The following is a 26,739-nucleotide window of genomic DNA, read 5'->3' on the forward strand; positions in this document are numbered from 1 at the left end:
TGTCTGACATTTTCAATGCAACATATGTTTCTTTTCATTGCACACAAACAACAGTCCAAATAAGGGTAAATATATTGGCCGTAGCGCAACTATTGATGAGACTTTTTAAAGTTCTATAACATAAAGTACAGAATATCGTACTGACCGGTATTTGAATATCCAGTAAATAGCATTTACATTTCGTTTTCAAGAGAAAAAAAAAGGCAAAAAAACCCCATTAAAAACTCCCATCAAAATGACAAAATACCAAAACCATTATTGGTTATAAAAGAATTTCACTGATTCTTGCCTACGTCGAAGGCATATGGGGGAATTAGGCCCATCAATGCTGATATTCACTCCACTTTAAAAATAATTCAGTAATTATAAACATAGTCATTTATTTCTAAGCATCCCTAATACTTTTAATGTTACCATTAATCTGAAATATTTGTTCTGCAATTTAAGAAACAAAACACGATGAAAAAGATAAATTTATTTTTATTTGTTTCATATAAACAGATATTTTTTAAGGAACAATATTTGTTTAGCATGTTCCTTAATGAAATGTATTGTATTTGTATTTGTATAAATGAAAAATCGTTGATGTCTGTTTATTTAGGTAACACTCTATATACTGCCGATATGATTTATCATATATCAGCTGGAACATTGACAAACACAAATATTTCAAATTAATAACTAATGTACTGTGTAATTTGTCAGTGGACTGTTAAACAATTTAGTGAGAGATATTTGTTGTTTTAATGAAGTTTCTGTGTGATGTATTTATGCTTTTAGACCACCAGAAATAAAATACAATATGAAATCAACGACACAAGACATTAAGATTATTGGCGTGAAGTAGGTTACACTGCACTTAAAATACCATTGAATATATAGACTATTTGTTCTCAAAAGATGATTACACGGAAAATAGAATATTCGCAAACAATAACGGATAATAAACTTAATTTTTGAGGTGGTACCCAACAATTTCACTAAAATGAATTTGGCTCGTTTAATTTTCTTAAAATTTTGACAAAGTATTTACTTTTACCCTTTTACAAAAATATAAAAATTTCAAAAAATTTGAACCAACCGTTTTATCAGAAAAATTACACTGGATATATAGCAGTTTGACAAACACTTATTTTGATCATTGAGAAGCTTAATATTCCCTTAACAACACAACGTAATTAAAACGTTTAGCTGACTTTACAGAGTTATCTCCCTGTAGTGTTAGGTACCACCTTAAGACCAGTTGTTACTTTCAGATTTTGCTATTACGAATTTGGTCATAGTAAAACTTCGAAACTACACGTATCATAAAATACTGAACTTTCAATAGTATTTTTAAGCGTGTTGCAATGACCAAACAGCTGCTGAATACCGATCCTTTTCATCAAATAAAAACATTTGTTTATGACTACCAATGAATGCTTTAGGCATTATTTTAAATTGCGTGCAGCAGTTTGTGAGATATTGATAAATATCATTGTCTCTTTACAGATTTTCAACGGTCAATCGGTCAACAATATTCACATATCATAATTACACAAAATAATTTGTAATATTTCAATTTTAGCTAAAGCAATGTTGCAATTAAATCTAAATATAAGAATAGCCGTATTGATGTCTCGTTTGGAGTTAATGTTAATGCTTTACGAAAGCATAATGATAAAATAAGATGAACTGAATTGAAAATCCATTTGAATGAAATAAGGAGACGTTTATGGAAGCTAGGGAAAAGTAATATACAGCTTCTATACTTCCACAATGAAGCAAAACATCGTTGTCTTCAGTTTTAATGTGCTTGACTACTTGATTTTATACAATATATAATAAATTCTTTTACATGATGACTGAAAATATGTATTTTAAAAATTGAATATAAAATAGATTTTACTATTTTTTACTACATTCATTGGTTGAATCATTGAAACCATATAGCAAAAGAAATAGTTTTGAATGTTCATTATTTAAAAAAAAAAATTTGATCAATGAAAAACTAATAATTTTTACAGCTTTTTAAAAATTCTTTGATAAATAAAGAATAAATAATATCAGCTGTTGAATATTTACAAATATATACAAACTGATTGTCAATACATGATTTCAGTTTTTTCGGCAATTAAAAATGAGCAAGTCACAACTATTCTTACACTGCTTTTCCAGGTGATGAATTCAATGGTAAATCTTCAGTATCAACACACGTATCAGCATGTGATATTTTTGAATGCATTGTAATTGGTCCACCATTTTTATTTACATCTACTGGGCGTAGCCCCAAAATCTGGAAACAAGCACTTCGTATTTGTTTATCCATGATACCGTATACAATTGGATTCGAACTATTTGCAACAGCAAAAAACACAGTAATAGCTACATAAAAATCGCCATTCCATTGTAGCTTTTTGTCAATCGCTCTTGTGATTCCATAAGGTAAGTAGCCAACTAGAATCAACAAGAAAATCATTCCAAACATTTTAGTGATTTTGATTTCTCTTTTCAACCAATCCCGCTGTCTTGATCCTCTAAAAGACTTCGATGACTGGTGAACTTTGATGAATATGGCTATATAACATAAAATCAGAATCACCGATGGTAACATCATTAAAAATACAGAAACAAGCAGAGTAAATGGTCCAAAGTCTTTTTTTACAACGCAACGTATAAGTTTGGGTTCATAGTAAGCCATGCTTCCGAGTGAAGGTTGCATTATGAACAACAAAGGTACAACTCTGGCAAAAATCAAGACAAAAATTGTGTATGCTTTCTTTGATATTTTCTTGTAGAATGTATTAAATACAACTACGATGAGACGATGTATGGCAATAAGGCCAGTATGCCATAAGGACGATCCCATCAGCAAAACAGTTAAATGCTGAAGGAGCTCACAAACTAACATATCTGCCGGGAAGGTTCCCAGGAAGTAAGACAACAGAACTAAACTGTTGTTAAATCCAAGGTTGATGATGTCGTTTATACACAAACTTATGATGAAGATGTTGATAATATTACTCAAGTCCCGCTTGGTGAAACATACGATCATGACTAGAAAATTACCGAACAAACCACAAAGCAGAGCAATCAACATAATGATACCACCAATATACAGCGCTGTATCTGATGGTCCTCTGTTTTCTAGGTTCGTCATGTTAGTTGTGTTCACTGCATATCCAACAGAATCATTGGTAAAGTAACTTGGAAGTCCTTCAGGTCTGGAGTTCAATGAAATAGCAGCCATAGTTGACATGTTTTTGACGCAAGTCCTTAAAATTATTAAGATGAACTCTAAATGACAGTTTTGTCAATATTAATAAAGCGCTCCAATAATTCCAGACTCTAATCCTATTAACTTTCGATATCCCGTTGTTTAACTTTGTCTTTCAATTATCGCATGTAACAAAATGTAATATAGCAGTAATTATTACAAAAAAAAATCTATTTTCCCTGTTCTAAATCATCTATCGTTATCAACCGTTTTCCAACTGTCTTTTTATGAACGGTTATTCAGTATATTTATCAACGCTTTACAATACAGACACATTCGGTCAAATTAAATGGTCAATTATTTAGTAGCAAATTATATTACTTGCTAGACGAAAAAACTACAAAGTCCTCCAAGTCCACTGTTGTAATTACTGTTATGTAATATTCAACTTGCTTTACGTGCTTTAATCCGTCGTCTGCACCGCCAGATTCCCGCTACTTATCTCCTGTCTCACTATATATACATCAGCTTTGACCTGTTGGTAGAAAATGAAACATAATTTTATGACAAGATAGATGATGCAGTAAACTACATTGATCAATACCTAAAAATCGCTTCATCTTCCTACCAATATCAAAACATTTTTCTGCCGAGTTAATATGTTATTTACACTATAACAGTTTCCTAATTATAATCAAATGCGTATTCAAAGAACATTAATCATAGAAGTCTAATTCAATAGTTAAATATCTTACGGTTACTTTTTTCTGTTTTCTTCATCATATTTCTCAAGTATTAACATTTATCACTTCTGTGTTTATATATCTATTTTTCTCGACTGCTTGTTCAATACTTAAATATATAATCGTTTTTTATTTATTGTTATTTGGGTCGGTTAATTTTTCTCTTTTGAGTTTCACGATGTTCAATCAGGTTTTGATTGCAGCAACAGTGGGTAGGTTATTGTTTAAATTTGAAAGTAATCACTGCAAGACCGGGTCGCATGTAAGAGAACTGGGAAAAGCATTACTTTGATTCAATAGCTTTAAATCAGAAGTTATATTGTCCACAAAAAAGACTGATTGAATCAAGTACAAAGAGATTAACACAGTGCTTTTTTTTATTGTTAAGATTTAAAGGGAAATCTGCTATTTAAATTACAATCCACCTTTGCACTCAAAGGTGAAAACAACATGTGACCAGCATATATATTCGTATATCTCGAAAACAAAAGCAGGAACATTTTAGAAAATTTTAGAAAATGTTAGTTATTTAAAATTAGTCACTGTTTCAGGTTTCTATGAACTGATTAATGACGAGTACTTGGTTTTTTTCTGTATTTTCATTCTGTTGTTTTTTTCCTATTGTGATACAGATTAGTGACTGTCTTAATTCTATGCAACATGTTGACAATTGAGTCCTTTTTATATTGATTAGTTATTGGACTTAGAATTGTTAATTCCAGTTTCAGAATTTTTCTACACAATAGAACGGTTTCTAAGGGTTCGTCGGAAATCCCATTATCACCTTTAATTGGTGCATTTATTGTATACACTTATCCATCACCTGTTTACAATTTAAAACGCCTCAGTCAATTGGAACATCGATTTTATATCATCTGTTTTAATTTGAGATGTTGGCAGATGTTCCAAAGTAAATTTAAATCCATTACATTACAAAGCATTTTATCTTGTTACTTTTACCGGAAACCGAATCTGAAACCCTTTAAACCAATGGCCACTATTCTGCCAACTGAAGCAAATAAGTTGACTCCTGTATCGACTTTTTTTTTAAGAATTAACGATGCAGAGGAAGAAACTTCATCATTCCGTTGCCTTGTGATCTTTTTGTAATCTCTTATTATAAAGTTCAAGCGAATGATATATATTCACATTGCAGTAACATTTGGTTTAACTTTTCGTTGTTTGAAATCGTTTATTTCTAACTTGATGGAACTCTAGATAGATGCTGTTCTTTTCTAGTTCTATTAATTGGTTTAATGGAAAGAATGAAAAAAAAATGTTCTAATGGCATGAATGAAAAGAAATTTGTTTTAATTGCATTTAAAGTCCCTGAAATAAAAATGATATTTCATTTTAATTGTGCTTAATATGTTGTTATTTGAACATAAGTATTTCCATATCTGTATTTTATATTTGGAATCTAGTATTCACTTTCCTATTAGTAATCAATGTCTTTCCCCACTCCATATACTGTGATAAGAATAGAACCTATGCAACTAACAATCAATCAATTATTTGTAGACATGTCTTGTGATATAATTGAACTGTTCTTTTATCGGACATCACACAACGGCTTAAATGAACTTCGATGTGATTTAAAATATAATATAGTGTACAGTCAACAGTGCTGAACATTGTACGTTGACCCAAAAGACCTCCATTGTTTCTTTGTGTCTATGAGTTGTTTGATGTCACAATTTCCTTTAACCTATAACTCTTTTTGTTAAAAAGGGTTGTTTACAACCCAATTTCGACCCATCCCATATTACTTATTCGTCATCAACTAAAATGACAGTATACTAACATAAAATGGACCACATCAGTCAAATGTGCCAAAATGAATTGTAATGTATGTGGCGGAAGTTTGGTTTGGTTTTGGAGGTTAACTGGCTAATGAAATATACAAGACTTGGTTTGTAGATATTTAGGTTACGGACATAAATTATAATTCTCAACTTCTTTAACATGTTTAATCCAGCCGATTTCTTACAAGTGTGAAATTAGTCGATTTAACACAAATCATAAAGTTGTTTGGCTTTAAATATAACCAGACATAATGTCTCTGAATGTGCAAATCCTAAATATAAACCTTTTCTTTTAATCCTTGTTTGTGTTGCTCAAACTTTATATGTCAGTTTCTGTAAAGTGTTTAGTCGGACGCAAGAAATTATTCAACGTGAACTGCTTTCAATTTTTTACATCACTGGGTCGATAACTCTGCTGGTGGACTATTAGTCCCGAGATTATCATCAGCATAGTAGTCAGGACCTCTGTACTGACATCATTTAACAAAGTACTAAAATTGTCCGTTTATAAATTTTGAAATTATTAAAAAACTAAGGTTTCAACTCACTCAGGCACAGTTGGCTTTAGATAATTTGGCTATTAATTTTAGGTATTTTTGACATATAGCTCTTCAATGGTTTCGGTACTTGTACATCCTCGGATTTCAAATGTTTGGCTTTGAGCGTTCCTGATGAAGGTAAATCCAGAAAAACGCTTCAGACGCAAGAAATTATTCAACATGTTGCTTTCAATATTTTAGTGACTGTTGTGTCTGTCTTTTTGATGTTTTTAATTCTAGCCATGATGTTTTCAATTAGTCATGAAAACAAAATTTTTTAGGCTGCAACTGGTTCTGTGTTTAAGCACGTTCTGGTTGCATATATTATTTTTAGACTATTGGTTAAGGTCACTGTTATGTTACATTTCAATGATAAAACATAAATGCATTTGATGTTGATATAGAATACGGGACTTTTTTTCCAAATCATATAATATATTTTCTTCGGAAAATGTATATTCAGTGGATAAAAAAGTTGTCAATTTTTTATTTTCTAATTGAATCCGCATTTGATCCCTACAAAGCCTTGATAGAAGTATTTTTAGACAAATTACAAATCAATGTCTGACAGTGTGTCAAAAGAATTCTCGCAATATCAAAATATCGCCTAAACATAGATCTAAAATGACACACTCTGAGAAGCAATCAGTTTTAATATAAACAACAATCATGTCAAGCAGAAACTTCATAAAAATTTATCATTTCCAGTCGACTTTTTATCTACAAATCACGCAACATCATTGACCGTCATAGCAATGCCGCCTACAACAAAAAGTAAATCCCTTAAGAATACTCCAAGTCATGTGAATGGGGTATATCAAGGATCGTTTATCAGGGATCAACTAGAACAGAATGTACCAATGTCATGGACTCAAATCATGTGAGACTATGAAGGGCAAAATTAATCAAACTAACAGGACAAATCTCGTTTCGTGTGTTAGACGACATAGTTAATCTTCGCAAACCTATTTTAGATGTGATATAAAAGTGAGATAGTTTCACATTTATAGGAGCACTTTAAAGCATTGCAACAGGCTTCTAATGTTATAATGTAATACTGTATGGATTTTTCATCGTTCTCATTGCACCGGATTTCTTGCTGATTATCTAATTGTTCACCGTGATGCAATACTAATTTTGAAAGATGTATGGAATTATATGAAATAGTTTTTGATTGAAACAGACGAAATAAAAGAATAATTAAATGCATTCAAAGTTATTTATACACCCGATAAATCGTTTATATCAAACTTATATAGGACTGATTGTAACTTATGTTCAAGCTGTCTGACAATACAAAATTTATTGAAAAGTATAATTGCATTCATATTGGTATGACGTTACACGTTGAATATCAATATTAAGGTCATTTTTCTTCCCTTAAAAAGATGCTTCCTTATCCTTTTATTGTGAATATTTTTAACATTCTTAACTAAATTAATCAAGAATTTGACAGCAATATTGAAAAAAAAATATAAATATAAAGATAAAAAGACGTGTTACGATTACCCATGAAACAACTCTGAACCAGAGTCCAAATGACTTAAACGTTAACAACTATATGTCAGCGTACGGCCTTCAACAATAAGCATTACATATATCATATAGTCAGCCATAAAGGTGCAAAACAATCCCCCTGACATCTGACAGTGGCAGACTATAAAAATCAGTTGAAATGGTTTAACTCATCAGATCGATACAAAGCAGAAAAGCAAGTAATAAAAACACAGATCGAGCGTCGCAGGGAAAAATATGATCTAGTGCAATGCAAAGATACAGGTATCGACAGATTTCAAAACCGTGAAAGTGCAGATATATATATCTATACTATGAAGTTTGGTTATAATTTACTGACTACAAATTCAATATATATACCTATAAAAAAAATCTAATTTAACGGGTCGTATCTTAAATTCCGGGCGCTGTAAACGACATCTCCGTAAAAATTAGGAAGTGCTATCCGTTTGAAAAAAAAGAAAAAAAATGAAAAAAAATATCTTTGTATCTAATTGAAGAATTAAGTAAAGGTTTTAAGTAATTTGTTGTAACGAAATCACGTGATTATTGGTTTACAAGGCCAAAAGAGATTACGTTCAATGAAATCGAAAACCTCACTATAACCACGAGCATAGCGAACAAATTGTGATATATCAACAACGTAAGATGGTACCAAAGGAACACCACCGTACAAAAATTAATAATAGGAAACGAAAAATCGTCCCTTTTGTCGTATTTTTTTGTGTAGAGTTTCCTGTGTATTAATGCCAAACATAAGATAGGATAGGTATCATTGTATATGCTAGTGTAGTAAGACAACTATCCACTAATTATGACTAATGGAGAAGTATGACATTCAACTGCATATTGAAACCGGTTATATAGTAAGTTAATACAAGGCCAAGAAACAACAACAACCTTGGTTTCAGTTGCATTTTACAGGAGGTTCTCGTTTATTTTTCAAAAGCTTTTGTAATAAAAGCTTTATTTTAAAGCTGCTTTTCCAAAACACATTTTACAATAGGGATAATTGATATTGATGATCTGCCTAATTTACTTTAACACTTCAAAAGCAACTGTTACACAAACAAACTCACAACTCTGTTATTGAAGGAAATCATTTTGACGGATTTTGACAATTTGGCTGTTACAATTAATTTGGATTTCATAGCATGCAGGAACTTATGATGCATATCAAATTTTTATATTCACTCAACATAAAAGTACTGAATTTATATATCCACTGTTTTAATAGCAGTCCATATGAGGAATTTTGCAAATTTCTTGCTTCCTTTTAATAGGACTGCAAATTCTTGTACTTGATCTTCAACCTTGTACTTTAAAAAGGGACACTAGCTTCGAGACATATAAAAAAAAAAATTGAAATACGATTTGTTTTGTTCAAACATTTATGAAAGTGAATTATTTAAGTAATAATTCGCTTTTAGCAGCCAGTATGGTTAGATTTTGTCAAAATGAGCTAGGAAACATCAATGATGAATTATTCACTTGCAAGTGAATACTTCGACCGCATTGAATCCGTATTCATGTGAACTTCAATTTAATACCTTATCTAAAGATGGATAACGCATGAATCATGCATGTTCAGTTATTATAAAAAGGAAATAAATGTCAACATTTAAAGATAAACAAAGATAAATCATTTGATTGACTGATTCGATCCACAAAATCTCATTCTTACACAGGTAAAAACGACGATTGACATATATTTGTAATCAATAATATGAAATTAAACAGACCTAGAAAAATCCTTTTGCACGAGTTCGCTAACTATTTATTTCTACATTTATATATGTATATCGCTTATATGCCAATCAGTTTTCTTAAGAGGCCAACTCGATAGCTAATAAGATGTTGTCTACACTAAAATACACACAAAACGAAGATACATATTATCAAGCCCATGTCCTGTCTGTAAATTGTTTATTTTAGACCTTTTTATAATTTGGATAAATGTTTTACATTGTTATAAATTAAATATGAGAATTTAAATCAAATAAGTGTACATAAATTTGACACCTAATGCCCCTTTTATCTTCAACCTCCTGTTGTCAAGTAGTTATATTGACAGCACTCAAATGTAATACAATGCAACTTTGAATAATTTCAAATTATCTTTAGTTCGTATGGTAATTGTTTTCTTTTAAATATAAAAAAAAAACAACTATAGGTCACCGTACGGCCTTCAACAATGAGCAAGGCCCATACCGCATAGTCAGCTATAAAAGGCCCCGATATGACATTGTAAAACAATTCAAACAAGAAAACAAACGGCATCATTTATATAAAACAAAAATGAACGAAAAACAAATATGTAACACAAAAACAAACGACAACCACTGTATTACAGGCTCCTGACTTGGGACAGGCACATACATAAATAATGTGGCGGGGTTAAACATGTTAGCGGGATCCCAACCCTCCCCCTAACCTGGGACAGTGGTATAACAGTACAACATAAGAACTAACTATAACAATCAGTTGAAAAAGGCTCAACTCATCAGATGGACAAAAATACAAGTGGACGTGGCCGGGTACTTGTACATCTCGACAACAAAAAAACACTAGGAACAGATCTGAGAGTACTCGCAGTTATCTGACAGCTTGTTCAAAGCCACTAACAACTAATAAAAAAATCATGCATCTTAGACTAAAATATCAATCCGTACACACCCAACATCCAATGGATTTAGTGTAAAGACTTCATAAACAGTCAGAGAAAAAACATGACCTTGTGCAATGCCAATTATAGGTATCGACAGATTGTTGATAACATGAATGTGTATATGTATATAACATACTAGTAATATTTAGTTTGCTTTTAATTTACTGATAACAAAATCAATATTTATACCAATAAAAACAATATTCAATGATCTTATTACAGTGTTGAATTGGTAACCTTTTAGAATAAGTTTGTTTAAAGGAGCGATAAGTTTACAAGGATCATTTCTAAATTTCCGGGCACGGTTAACAACATTTCCGTAAAAATGAGGATGTGCTATCCCGTTTGAAATAAATACTCATTTTAAGAAAATTTAATGTTCTTTTGCCACGAAAGAACAAAGCAATTTACAAACATTTACACATTTTAAAGTATTGTGTTAATTCGAGAACCTGAATGAGTGTTGTTTTAAAATATGTCCGTACGTTTCTTTTTGGCTGCACTCTCCCTCAATTTTAATGTATACAATATTTAGCAACACTTTGAATTCATTCAATATTATATAAAATTAATAATCCAGAAAACGAAAAGAATAAAATACTTTTCGTTATTTGATTTAAACGGAATACCACACATTTTCTTGTGCATGGTTGAGTTAAAAAAATGTAAAATTCATTTAGATATCAATAGAAAGATATATATTAGAAGTTATTATCATTCAAGTAATTGAAATGTTAAGCCTTAGTTATTATTTCTAAGGAGATCAACATCCAGTTCAACATTTTTTAAATATCCTGGCAAATTCAGTTATATCGGCAAATATCATTTTCAATGCAAGATATTTTCTTTGCTATTGTCTAAATTTTACTTATCAGAACGTCAGTTATACAGAACAAAACATATCACTGTGCAAACTTTGGTTTTTTCTTCAGAAAAGATTGTAAAATTGATTAGACTTCAAGATAGAGCCATGGGACTTGAATATGTTATGTTAAAGGAACTTTTCTGGCTGATGGTGGATAGACGAGGTTTCCGAAGTTTGGTGCGACAGCAAATCACCCGATTTTGTTTATCTTAAAGGTTAGAACCTCTGTTTTATATTCCGAAGACGGGTCAATCGTTTTCCTAAAAGCAATCAAATTCCAATTATTCATAGAGCAAAGAAATCAAAACCCGATAACAATACAAGACCAATTCGTTTTTCTGGACGTTTATGTAACCTACTTAAGTATTTAAGCGATATATTTGTCTGAACGGCTCCACATTACGAACAAAACCGATGATTCATTTTTGACAAATAGTGTTTGTTGGAAAAGCAATGTTGTATGTTTGACATTTGAACACTGATACTTCTTGTAGTGCATATACTGCGCAACGATTCCATTAGAATGTCAGTAATGTGACAATGTATACAAAATTGAACAACAATATGTAAAATGTCTCGTCTTTAAAAAATGAATAATTTATACTCATGGTACGTAACCAAACCAGTGGAATTGGCAGAATATTGACGAAAATGACAGGTGTTGCATTAATCAATCATTTAACCAAGATCTAGATTGATTTTTGTCTATAGAATTATGCAATATGATGTTAAATACATACGTTAAAGGATATAAGTGTCATATCATATGTTCAGTTATTGTCTACGAAAACGATTGGTCTATATCACACGACACGTTAAAAGTATCACTGAACTGAACGCAATTTATAACATAACACAACCCGATAATTATCACAACTCAAGACTTATTCAATCGAAATAAAAATAAATGAGGTTATAAGGTGGGATCAAACTTTTTTTTATATTATTGAATTATAATTTTTACCATTTACAGTCTATATCTATAATGTTTTCGGCAAAAAAAGTGTTGATAGTCTTTAGAGAATAGTAAATGTATGCCTTACTTGTTCAGTTGTTCCTTATGAAAGTGTTTAAACTTCAAGTTTTGTTCCTGGATGGGATATTTAAGTATTCCAATCGGTTCCTTAGCTCCGCCAGTGTTTTTCTTTAGAGGTGGTCTAAAAGATAGCTTCGGCTATTCAAGGAAACAACGGATTTATATTTCAATGTTTTCCATGCATTACACGTTTTGGTTTAATGAATATACATGTATTTGGAAACCGAACCCGCCGTAATCAAACCTTAATGTGTAAAATATACTTTAATACAAATTATTAACTCACTTAAAAAGGGTATTGTTAGAATTTCGATTATCATATAGAATTGGGAAATGCAATTTAACATCCTGCAGCAAATACTACATGCATATAAGGAAGAAAACATGTATATGATAAAGGACGAAAACATGTAAATGAGGACGCAAGCTTATGTGCGTGTTAATAAGATATGAATATCGGTATCTATACCAATTCTAAATTGAATCGAAAAGATTAAGGGACACGGATACAGTGATAACAGTCGGAATAACATTAAATCCACAACGGAGTGAAGAAATGTGCGTTGACTGAGTATGGATTCATTATTGACTTTTCATATGATTCCGAAGTCTAGTGTCTTTCCCAGGAATATAAGGAACGGTTTCTTTTTCACTCATAAAACCGAGGAACGAACAAGTGTACATTAAATCTTGTCCGACCACTTTTCTTTCAGAATTTCCACATTTGAATTTTAAAATTTCTTACTCCGTGAACAATAAATAGAAACATATTGATTGATTGATTGATTGTTGATGTCAAATGCCATTTTCGGCACTGTTGCTATATCATAGCGACAACTTCCATTGAAGGAAGAAGTTGGGTACCTAGAGGTAACAAACGATTCACAATACTGATGTTCATTGTCAATTCATAGTAAATTGTATACAGAAAAAAAATACATCGAAATATGAAAGGCAAACTTATCAATTGCTTCCACTGAAGTAATGGATCAAGTATTTAGATTGTAAAACCATTGTATAGTTTGTTGGATTTAATTTGTGAAAGAATATGATAGCATATCAACTTTCAGCGAAAAAAAAATTTCCAGCTCGATATTTAAAAAAAAAAATATTTCTTTGAACTTTTTATGTTCGTCATTTTCTGTATTGTTCCGAGGTACAATTAGGATGTTAAATTTAAATTAAATCAAATACAATTTATTGTGAGTAGTCCTTGAACTTCTGTTGTCTGACAATTTATATGAAATACCAGACATATCTACGATAGCATTAATTTTTTAAATTGGTTAATATCTTTAATGGATATTTTGAACGTTTTATGTCCAACATTAAGTCCTAGTCTTGTTGAACTTTTCAGAAAATTCTTGTTAACCCGTTTTATTCAAGAAGAGAAATTGTGTAATAATGTGATTTATTAGAATGCGTCTAAAAGAACTCTTCAGTTTTCTAAAATTTCAAGATGAAAAGATATTTGATTGAAAACTGATAAGATTTGCAGACATTTTAAGACTATAACAGCCCCATATTCCGCTATAATTGGCCAATTGATAATAAAAATTGAAATTGAATTGACTTTTTCACGGTTAATATAAATATAAGAGGTAACAAATTTTAAAAATAATTTGATATAAAACATGTTATGCAAACAACAGTGAAAAGAATGATAATGCTACTTTTTCTTTGCAAAATCGATAACCAACCTTGGAGAGATGTCGGAGCAGTAAAAAACGCACATTTTTCATAACCACAAGTTACAATCATAATGTTTCAATTAAAATGTCACCTTGTATCTTCTCCTTCTATATGGACTTTCAAATTTACTATAAGTGATAAATAAGGTTGGTTATCTGTTGGATTCCAGAAGAATCCATTCACTACATTGCTTAAACGTATTTTATCACCAAGGAGGGGTACATTTATTTATATTTTTAACGCTATCAATCAAATTATATTCATTATTTATCACTATAAGGTATGCGGAAAATCTGGATTCAGAACATTTTTGTTGGCATCTGCTTGACCAGAATATTTATCAAATTGGGGATCAGATTTATTTTTTCATAACAATACCACCCTCTGAATTTTCTGTCACTTTTTTTTTTTATGTATTTGATATGTGAATAGTCCATACAGGAAGCAGTAATTAGTTATCTTAAAATTGAGAATGGAAATCGGGGATGAGAACCCGATCAACGAGCAGATAACGGCCCAAGGCCACCAATGGGGTTTCAACACAGCGAGAAAGTCCCAAACCCGGATGCGGGCTTCCACTGGCACATAAAAACGTGTACTAATTCAGTGGAAATGGGCGTCACACTCAACTCAGAAACATAAACATTATGTACACTGCTAAATTTTCAAAATCTTTTAAAACAAGAAAAAAATCGTTGAAGGTTGCAGAATGAATGTTTCAATTTTCCACTTATTTTAGGCACTCGAGGTGAATTATCTTAATATTTTTTTTTTTGAACGGAGAGTTTTATTTTCCAATATTGGTACACAATTTCCACTTTTTCTTATTTTTTTTAGAGCACAAAATGGAATTTTTTGATACATTAGAATATCAATAACTTGAATAAGTATATGATATTAAAAGAAATATTTTTAGATTTTTTTGTTTCAGCAAAACATTGTTTAAATGGTACCAATAATCTTTCTCATCATAAAATTTCGATAATATTTAATTTGAGAATAGTATGTATCACATCGAAAGCGAGATCAAGAAGTCAATGGTCTTTACAATTATTGTTTTCATCTGTTTTAATTTTTGTCTATTCTAAGTATTATACTTTCATTTTTAGATCGTGTCTAGCGTACAAAATTATAGCCTGAAATCTTTGATGAGTTTATAGTCTCCACTGGGGTAAAGCTGATGACCGTAACTGAATTCACGGTCATCCCAAGATGTCGGATGAAAAATTAGGTCAGTTTCTGTATTGTCTGTTAAAGTGTTTCTATATCATTTTCTTTACAAATCATACATTGAAACGATGTAAATTTATAAAAGAATCACTCGGAAATCACTAATTACTTCTGAGAAATGTGCATGAAACGGGAAATTCGATTTGAAAAAATCGCCAAGATGACCGTAAATCACAATCGAGATGACCGTAACAGAATCAGCGATTCATAACAAGGCTGACCGTAACTGCTTTTAAGATGACCGTAATTTGTAAATGATGACCGTAACTTTTAAAGGATGACCCTCAATTCTAAGAAATATCCGTATTTATATAACTATCTTTTTGTATCAAATGATTAATCGTGTTGGTATACACATATTAATATGAAAGTTTTATCCTATAGGTAGAAGAAAATAAGACGTGCTTTAAATGCAAAGATTACCATATGTATCTTTTTTACAGTAGAGGGTTCAATTTTTAAAATGAATTTGCCAAAAGACATGTGACAATATTTTGAATGCACGGTCTGCTAGGAAGTAACTGAATTTATCTAAGGTCAGATTGTTGAGTTTATTGTACGCATAATTAATGTAAATACTTATCTTATTAATTTTATAATTTCAACAGATTATTGATTAATTAATTTAAAATCGGTCACATTCAACTAGATAATTTATCGAGTAATTTATACATTAGTGGACAATTTACTAAAGCAAGGATTTATATATAGTATACAAATCTTTGACTAAAGTTATTATAAAACGAGCGAATTGCGGTGCACTGCTCGACAAAAGATTTTTTTTTGTTTCTGGGATTCCTTTTAATGACATATAATAAATACACATTTTTAAAAATGCCAAAAAAATTGCATGTACACCCATTGATATTATATCGTCTTTCATTTTGTCGTGCAAATAAAATAACAGAAATATTTTGAAAATATCATTCGAATAAACTAGTGAAGGTGAGCTCCAGCAAAGTAGATCCTTAAAATAGTATTGTACGAAAAGCGTATCACAAGGCGGAACGTTGTCAATTTGTATATATACAGAAATGTTATTCATATAGTCAGGATTCTGCTTCTTCAAAATTATCTCCCCATTACGCCAGTTCATGCTCACAGTCGTAGAAATGGAAGCCATTGTAGGGATGACGCTCTGCCAATTTTGCTCTTGAAAACTGATAAATTTATCCACATAGCACCATTACGATCGATCGTTATATGTCAGTTATATTTTAAAATACAAATGTATCTACTAGCTAATGAGCATTAGTTAATGATCTTGTCTGCATTGATTCAACTTAAAAATATTGTCTGTTTGGATGTCAAATGGAATTTTTGAAAATTCTTAAGCATTTAAAAAAATTCTAATTAAATATTTCGTGGAAGGGCAGACTAAATATTTCCAGTGGTTGAAGATTATAAACCCTAGTTATCACACACACATTTTCATCATCCAAATTAAAAGACTGTCGTCAAGTACTTTTAGAAAAAATAGCTATTCGAACACACCTACTCTGTTTTTGTGATTCATTAGATAGGTATCTCAATTGACCCATATATTTCATCTTTTCGTACTGTCATTTTTTTACGTTATAAAGTCAACCTGTAGCTTTGGTATATAATAATGATAGAATCTGAAGCGAGATGCTATATAAAATACTCTTGCTTTGTACGTTTTAAAGACAAAATATACACCCCAAACATGCCCTAACATAAAAAGGTGCACTCGATTTTTCTCTTTTCGATACAATCGTTACCTGTTTTGGGGAATTTTTTCTTGATTCACATAATGGAAGGGCAGACACGAAAATTTCTGAACTAAAAGATTGATATGTTCTCCGTCCGTGATAAAAAAAAATCGGAGGTTATGCATTTTCTACATCCAACTTATAGATACTATATATAAAAAAGAAGATGTGGTATTATTGCCAATGAGACAGCTATCCAGAAAAGACCAAAATGACAGAAACATTAACAACTATAGGTAACCGTAAGGCCTTCAACAATGAGCAAAGCCCATACCGCATAGTCAGCTATAAAAGGCCCCGATAAGAACCATGTCGTCGACTTGATATCTTATTGTTTTGCATTACTATGTAATAGATACATTGAAAACTTATGCAAATGCTGTTTTTAAAATAAGAAAATTGTCGTTTTATTTGTTTCTATTAACTTTTTAAAATTTTGTTACTATATCAAACATTACAGTTAACTTTTATCGCTTTCTCGATAAACACAGAGCTTAGATTCTTTTGTTTTATTTCAAAAGTGTTTCCGCCTGCATATATCAAGACAAATTAAGATTTTAATGACCCATACACATGGGCTCGATTACCAAATATTCGTATGTATTATTAATGTTTTTAATGCTCCATTTATTGGCATTATGTTTTTCTGGTCTGTGCGTACGTTCGTCCGTTCGTCTGTTTGTTTGTCCGTTTGTCCAGCTTCAAGTTAAATAAAATTGAAACTTAGTACACATTTTCCCTATGGAATGATCTTTTTAATTCTAATGCCAAATTACAGTTTTATCCCATTTTCATAGTCCACTAAACATAGAAAATGATAGTGTAGATGAGGCATCCGTGTACTAGGGACACATTCATGTTTCTTCAAATTTTCGTCGTATCGCTGTAAATTTGTGTTAAAATTTTAACGTCGATATCAATAAATATTTCATTGTTTACGAGAAATATGCAATTTACTATCATTGTTATAAATCCTAAATATGGCCAATTATATTATAGTTTAAAAAAAGGAATTTATGAAACATATTTATATCCGCTAACCGAGCCCCTATTGGTCCCTATTGAGATCGACAAACTCAACAAAAAAGCTTTGAATACAATACGGATATTTCTTAGAATTGATGGTCATCCTATAAGAGTTACGGTCGTCCTATATAAATTACAGTCAGTCTTTACAAATTACGGTCATCCTTTACAAGTTACGGTCATCTTTTTACCAATCACGGTCATCCTTGTTTTATGTTACGGTCATCTTGAAAATATTTTGATTATGATTTACGGTCATCTTAACGATTTTTTCAAATCGAATTACCCGTTTCATGCACATTTCTCGGAGGAAATTAGTAATTTTCGAGTGATTCTTTTATAAATTTACATCGTTTCAATGTATGATTTGTAAAGAAAATGATATAGCAACACTTTAACAGACAATACAGAAACTGACCTAATTTTTCATCCGACATCTTGGGATGACCGTGAATGCAGTTACGGTCATCAGCTTTACCCCAGTGAGTCTCATCGTTAAGTTGTTATTGATTCTTTGAAGTATACATATCTCTTTGTTATTCGAATAAAGCGGTGGTTGATCCTCCTCTTTCGTCATAAATATTTTTTTCGGACTTATAGTTTGCAAAATGATACCGTATTCCAATTTTTTACCAGCCAACCACAATCCTCTTTTTCATTGTGCATTGCTGTATTCATCACCGCCTTGAGTAAATTCAGCAGCGGCCATCAAGTTGTCGGCTAATTATAGTTTTTAACATTTAATATTTTTCCAATGAATTTTTTGAAACTCATTACAAATGCCATAATTGTTCTGAACTTAAAAACAGTTTTTATTGGCTATATATGTAGTGAATTGTGTTGAAATTCAATCGGCAAGTCTGGAAATCGACTTTTTCGAATTTTCATATATTAAATCTCCAATAACTCTTCAAAGTGTTTGTAAAATAAAGAACTAAAAACAAACTTCAAGACGAAATGCATTTTAGTACACAATTTCCAACACGTTAGATTTCTAACTTCGTGTCAGGTGTCAAACCTTTCTTTCATCAGTTATCTTTATTGCTATAAGTTGTGCTCTATCGTCATAGAAAAAAGATAACTGTGTTACTTTTCAAGGTAACAGATCATTTTATCGGAAGTTTGTCAGCAAAAACAAATTTATTCAGTTCAAAACTCTAGCATATAAACAGGTTTAAGAACATTTCGGGTTATGGTTTACATCGACTTTAAGGTGTTGAAACTGAACCCGACTTCTCCATCTGAGTGGTAGAACCTCCTTGCTCTCACAATGTTCGTTTGTTGTTTTCCTGGGAATATCAAATACACAATCTACACTTTTGTTGTTTTCCTGGGAATATCAAATACACAATCTACACTTTTGTTGTTTTCCTGGGAATATCAAATACACAATCTACACTTTTGTTGTTTTCCTGGGAATATCAAATACACAATCTACACTTTTGTTGCAGTTTCTTTTTTATTTACTCATATCATACCAATTTTAGCTTTTGTGTTGTTGGTTTTATAACACTAATGATCAAGACAGAAAGACGGCCTACCTCTGTCAGTGTGCTATCATATGAAAAATATGCATATGTGTAATTTAAAGCAAAATAAGAACTACCAATTTTCATCCTGCAATAATAGTTTGATTTTGAATTTTTACACAAATCTGGCATCTTTGAAAATTAATAAAAGTTATTGTTTTGTTATGTAATCGACCTAATAAGTGTATTTACAATCACAATTAATGATTAGCACAAAACAAACAGAATAGAATTATATTGACATTGAAATAGTGCCATGCAATATATATATATATATATAAATAAGAAGATGTGATTGTCAAGAAGACAACTCTCCACCAGAAACCTTATGCGATAGAAGTTAACATCTGCAGGTCACTGTGCAACCTTCAACAATGAACGAATCATATACAACCAATTGTAAGTGTGAAATGTACAATTCAAATGAGAAAAGTAACGGCCTGATTTACGTACAAAATCAATAAACGAAAAACAAATATAAAAAACACTAATCCACGACAATCACTGAACTACAGACACATACAGAATATTGTGGGGTTAAACATGTTTGGCCAAAGCCCTACCCTAACCAGGGACATCGATGTAACAGTACAACATAAGAAAAAAATCAATTGGAAACGGCTTAACCCAGCAGATCGATTCAAAGCACAACCACCACGAAGACAAAAAGACACACAGTATATATCTGGGAGTAATCGCAGCTACTGAAAGCTAGTTCAAAATCATGTACAGTCAGAGACTGTATATGAACCTATGTGAGACACTATTTTAAAGGGTTTGGAGCTGTATTCAGCGCACATCAGATATTATACCCAGACACATTTACGTTAAAAAAGATATGCCGAATTAAAGCCTTTTTTAGCATGAAAATATGTGTACGCCATTGAATAAACCTACGTCATATTAGAATAATAATTATATTGATCTGCATGATTAACTTTATATGTTCATATGATTTATTCCTTACAATTAAGACCAAAAATCTTATGACCTTTGAAAAACTGTACAATTTCTTTATCTAATATCATGCATGTAAATAGATATTTTGCTTTGGTTGAAATTTTCAACTTATTAGAAGAATATGAGTGTATTGATCTAAATTTCATGGAGAGCATTGAATCAAAAGATATTTATCATTTTGCTACTCGCCCAATTATTCTATTCTATTAGTTTGACGACCTAGAAAAACATGTAAATAAGTCTTCACTGTTGAAACTGACGTTGTGTTGGTTTGTTCCAGTGATTTTGCCTCAGAAATTTCCTTCCTTTCGAAACGGACTAATGAGTTTAAAAAAATTCAAGGGCAATGCACTACGGGGGAAGAAGATTGCATCACTAAATTTTTTGTGTTTATCAATTTTATTGTATGCGTTCAACCCTCTTTCCATTATAACAAGTCATGTTTGTACCACTTTAGGATCTCTTGGCATGTGTTTTTCATGTAATCCTTTCATGTAAAACAGAAACATTTTAAGAATTGTTTGAAGTTGAAAATTACTTTTTTTCAAGTCATTCTGCTTGATTTAGGCTATAGTTCTGTTTTTCATGATCAATTTCTTTATCAAATTATAACTATTAATTGAAACAATCTATGAACTGACCATTTTCAAGAAAAAATGGCTAAAACATATATGTCAATGTAATACTAGAAGACAATAAACAAACTAGATAACAATCCAGCTAATGCTATATAGTATCCAAGGTATACAATGAATAACAGCGTAGCAACAAACGGCATAAAAATAAAAGAACAAAACTTTCTTTAAATACAAAAAGTTGGGGTACATGATGAGAAATATGAAGCCGAGTAGTCTTGAAATGTCAATCCACTCAGGAGAACAAACATGCATGATATATATATATATATATATACATTTTATAGTTATTGTATGGCGATGTTGTACCCTTTTTGACTTGTTATATATATACATATATACATATAAATTATTTAACAAGAGATTTAAAAGCAAACGTTTTGAAGATTATTGTCCTACAAAATACAGAATAGACGAGGCGAAATTTCATGAAAGAGTGACCTATCTCATATTTGCTTATGATACTGGATTATGATAGACTCCTAACAAATTATATTTTGTTCTAGTTAAACTTTGATATAGGAAACGACCCTTCTAACAGAAAAAGTACTTAAAATGAGGAGTATCAGTTGACCCTTTATTCTAAAATAAAGACTATTATAATATATATTCGTTTGGGAAGCTTAAATATGTAGTTTCTGTTGCAATTGCCCCACCGTTGTCAAATTTGAAATATTATACCAACTTGGATCGATTAGGGCATTTTTGTTTTTTTTTGTTTGAGGACTGCCCTCCATGCAGTTATCACATCGAAACTGTCACAACCTTTGGAAATTTAGAGTTGTGCCAGTTCACATAGCAAATAACTATTTTTATTTGGCATATCTTTGTATTCTTTGCGCCGTGTTTGTAAATTTTAAAATTGTACCAGCGTCTGTAGTGTCCGCTTAAATTGTATAAACGTTCAAGATTTTGATAGTGTCTCAATTTGAATATATTAACATGATTCATTTTACATCGTGCTATAACCGAAGAAGGATATCTGTTATCCGAAACATCTAATATTTGTTCATTTTATAGTTATCTAATGGTGATGTACCCTTTTTGACTTGTTATATATTATATTTTGTAATGTACAGAAACATATTACATGATCCATCGCGCTGTAAGATTAATCGTTGACTATTTATTCAGTCATTTTATATATATTACTTTAGATAATTGAACTGATCTGTAACAATAACATTTCCATGCCTTATATATCATGTACTGTAGTACGACGCTAGATTAAAACTGACGAGGAAAGGTAACACACGGCCACCGAAAGCTTTATTATTGTGAAGCCCAGGTGGTCGTGTGGTCTAGCGGGACGGCTGCAGTGCAGGCGATTAGGTGTCACGATATCTCAGAATCATGGGTTCGAATCCCGGCGAGGGAAGAACACACAATTTGCGAAAGCAAATTTACAGATCTAACATTGTTGGGTTGATGTTTAGACGAGTTATATATATATATATATATATATATATTTATACTGCAATCAGCTATTTTACTATACAGATAAAGCTATACGTATACAGTACAACCTCGCATTTCCTCCGTTTCTAAGCCTCATACAAATAGATTCATATTTCAAGACACTATACGTATATTGTAAATATATATATATATATATATATATATAGGTCACAGTTCGCTACTTTCACAGCCGAATCGTTTGTTTATATGTATTGAATCTAACATCTCGATATTTTTCCTAGATTCTGCATTAAAAATCTCTTTTGCTTAATATATTTTTTTTAAACTTATTTATCAGATAACAATGATGGTACAATATTTAGAAATTCTTATCATTTTCATTGGCAGGTCCTGGTTTTCACCCTTACTTATCCTTTGTATTTCACACCCAAAAGTATCATTAATTTTCCATAATCTTGTGTTATAACTCATTGTCTATTGGGTCCTGAATTATGCATGAAATATTTTCCGCTTGACGTTAAGCAAAATACAAGTAATCAATCATTCAATATATATGTATTTGAAACATCCTAACCTTATTTCATGCGTGAAGAATAATTGATTTTCCTAACTATTTATCATACTAATATATATTCGAGATAAAACATTTGTTTTGTTATATAAATATAAGTAGACATTGGGTAAACGAAACAGCAACTTAACATAAGTTGACTTTTCAGACATCAAAAAGTCAATTTACAATATATGTAAGGCTTTTTTTAAGCATCCCATAGAATATCACTTCACGTACAGACATGAGGATATCAGTCTGCATTTATTTGTTTGTACTTATACCCATTTCGGGTTTTTACTTTCACAGGTATTATAAGTGAAGTTAGGGCTACGAAATGTAAGAAACCTTGTATACTCTTTAAAAATAATGCAATGTTGAAAACGCGTTTATCTCTTAAAAATGTTAATGTAGAAAAAAATCAATCTAAACGAGATAGTAAAACATATTGAAAATTGATAAATCTTACAAAATTGACAAGTCTAAATATTTTTGGAGCGATCAACTAATGATCAGTTTTATTATTACATAACAAAAAGACAACCAACATATGTTATTTATCACATAGATGTTTTTTGTAGTAATAACCATTTGTCAAACGTATTTCTCAAGTGTTAAATTATCATATATTCTGCTTCTTATTTAAAAACAAATGCCTTGTAGACAATCATTTGATCATTAATATTTCATTGTTCTCGTTTTTAAAACGAACCTGTAGTTTTCAAATTATATTTTCAAGTATGCAATTCATCAACCAAAAAAAGAAAGAAAAATAAAGAATGAAAAAGACAAAAGTTTTATACGGGAATGTTATTTGTACAGCTAATGGAAATTTTTCTTAAGTGTCTGGGGTTCATCATTTAAATTAAAATAGAAATAATAAATAAGAATTTTGTTATAAATGTCTGTACATTAAATGAAAATGACACCTGTCAAAAGCCGACTCGAGACTATACATTGTCAAAACTGATTCCGACAAGCAATATAATTTCCCCGATTGGGTGACAAAATGTCAATATTTCAATTTTTTCCATATTGTTTTATGAAACAAGTTAATAACCTACCTTTTCTAGAGCTAGTACACTAATTCCATGTCTCAAATTTGCGTGCTTCACTGTTTCTATCTTAAAATGGTATTGAACGCCTTGTCAGTAAAGGCTGTAATTACAACATATTTTAACTTCAGTGCTTCAGATTATTCATGATTACTGTTAAGGCTGCGAGTTAATGAAAGCTGCTAGAGTAACAACATGCTGATTGTATCTAAATCATAGTCGAAATAAACAACTTGTTAAACTCATGTCGTTTTTGTTTGATCTAGAGAGGTTACTGATTTATCCAGTCCAATTGGATGAATTTGTCTCGTCGTGGTGTCTTATTTCCATAATGTAAGCTAAGTTGTAAGTACACTGAGCCGTAGGTGTTTGGTTAATCTGTGCATTTCTTAACCTATTAAAAAAATCATCGGCGTTTTCTATCTTTGAATTGATACTGTAATAAATTGAATTATAAGCAACAGTAGTTTATCGATGTACAAATGTCATTTATCCATTAACAAGATACAAATAAATTTGTAAAAAACAAAAAAACTGTAGAAATTTCATGAATACCAGAAGGAGCGATATTGAATGTGTCGACTGGGAAGCCTGTTGACTTTTTATTTATCAACCTCTTATATTTTATTTACCAACCATGTTGATACATTTTTCTATTTCGTTAACATTATATTATCAGAATACATAACCTAAAATGCTTAAGTAGTGATGCTTCTTTTACTTATATATTATGTATTATGTTTTACCTTTCGCAGTGAAATTAGTATTGTGCAGTAGTTTCTTACTGTTTTGTCTTTGGTTTAACGAAATAAAGTTGCAATATTGTCTGGTTTATTCAATGTTTACCTTTTAAATAAACTCATCATATATACCAGGACTAAATTTAGTATATACGCAAGACGCGCGTTTCGTCTACAAAAGACTCATCAGTGACGCTCGAATCCAAAAAAGTTAAAAGGTTCTTGCTATCGCCACCATATTAAACACCATTTAATAATTAACATAATATGGAACTTGTAAACGAATTGAAATATCTACTCTGAAAATTGACTTGATTGAAAGTGCATAAAACGTTTTCGCATATATCCTATTGACACTAAGTAGAAAAAGATCATCAGTGATTGGATGAATGTGTAAACGTTCTCCTTAAACCACTGATTCAGTAGATTAAAAAAATGTTCAAAAAGCTCGATATTGTCTTTTAACATTCTTGTGTTCAATTTCTGGTCACGATTTAGCACTTTTGAAATTAAATTTTATCTTCCTCAAAGTTAAACTGAAATGATAGTGAGATTTAATTCCTAATGTTCTAATTTTTTAAATGTCGAGAAATTCCTATTAAACCGAGAATCTGTCAATAGTTACAAGAATTAAGATGGCGTAGCTTGATGTGTGTGTAACAATATTGCTTATTGGCAAGTAATTGTAATCCTTCAATCTCCAAAATCATCAGAGATTACATGTAGAGAAACGTTTTAAGATTTCACTCATCAATATACAAAGGGTTGAGTTACTTTACCTTGAATTATCGATTATCCGGATTAGAATTGTATTCCGATAACTAATTTGCAATCATAAAATTTCCATTAGAAAGACGTATTCAATATAGAAGCTTCTTTCCTTAAATTGTAAATAAAATATGAACAATGCCATTCGAGTATCATTTAAACCGGTAATTACATTCTTTCTTTCAAAAGACGTTGATAATATATAGCAAATTACAAGCCATTTTATTGGTTTCTTTACCATATGAAAAAAAAGACACAACCACCAACGCCCAAAAGGAAAAACCATTTAAAATCTACACTTCTACAGGTCACTATGCATATGCCCTTTAAAACGCATACTTTAAAAAAGGATATTCAATTCAAAGGGCAGCATTTTAACTGCTTGACCTTAAGAGCCCTTGAATCTCCATCTTTTACAGAAAATCGTGTAGCTCAATCGGTAGTTTTCTCTAAAGTGTTTGTTGGACTGCTATTGGGCTATTGGGCTGTTGGTCGTTTTTCTTTTGGCCGATTATTTTTCTTTAACTTACGGTTTTTGTTTGTTCTCCTGACAGTACCAATGTAACGAAAAACAGATAAAATTCGATAATAACAACTAGAAGACAAAAGGACTCATCCTGGATTTGGTAAGGAACATTACGCATGCATGTGCAAACGCTTTAACGTCTTTACACTAAGCTCATAAAAGTACGAGGTTTCGAATAAAAATTAGATCTGATATAATTATAATTAAAATTACGAAACCAGCCTAAACAAATCAATGAAATTGGTGAATTGTTTCTTTTGATAAAAGGAATGCGACACAACGAAAGGATTTGGATTTACCACGTCTTTGTTTAACGAAGAATAAAAATGATTGAACAATGAACAGGTAAATACCGGAATTTCATCCGATTCGTAACTGTTAATACATATTTGACAAATTATAATCAAACATAGTATCAACCTTGGACACTAAGTTAATATTCAAGTCAGTATTTAGGTTTCCCCAGTTTGATATTTATTTGTTACTTCATTGATTCTCAAATGAAATAC

At 31.0% G+C, this 26,739-nt stretch overlaps 1 protein-coding gene across 1 annotated transcript; it reads right to left on the minus strand.

Moving 5' to 3' along the window:
- Positions 1-1,774: 1,774 nt before the first annotated feature.
- On the minus strand, positions 1,775-24,335 carry LOC139514241 (melatonin receptor type 1A-like). Its single transcript, XM_071303120.1, has 2 exons — positions 24,206-24,335; positions 1,775-3,731 (listed from the first exon to the last, which is right to left on the minus strand). Exon 2 carries the CDS (start codon positions 3,236-3,238, stop codon positions 2,141-2,143), a length of 1,098 nt encoding a protein of 365 aa, XP_071159221.1. The 5' UTR covers positions 3,239-3,731; positions 24,206-24,335; the 3' UTR covers positions 1,775-2,140.
- Positions 24,336-26,739: the final 2,404 nt, after the last annotated feature.

This window comes from Mytilus edulis, chromosome 3, assembly GCF_963676685.1.
Source record: "Mytilus edulis chromosome 3, xbMytEdul2.2, whole genome shotgun sequence".
NCBI classification, from domain to species: Eukaryota; Metazoa; Mollusca; class Bivalvia; order Mytilida; family Mytilidae; genus Mytilus; species Mytilus edulis.

Coding starts and splice junctions, on each gene's coding strand:
- LOC139514241 (XM_071303120.1), bottom strand. CDS start 3,238: ATGTCAACTATGGCTGCTATTTCATTGAACTCCAGACCTGAAGGACTT.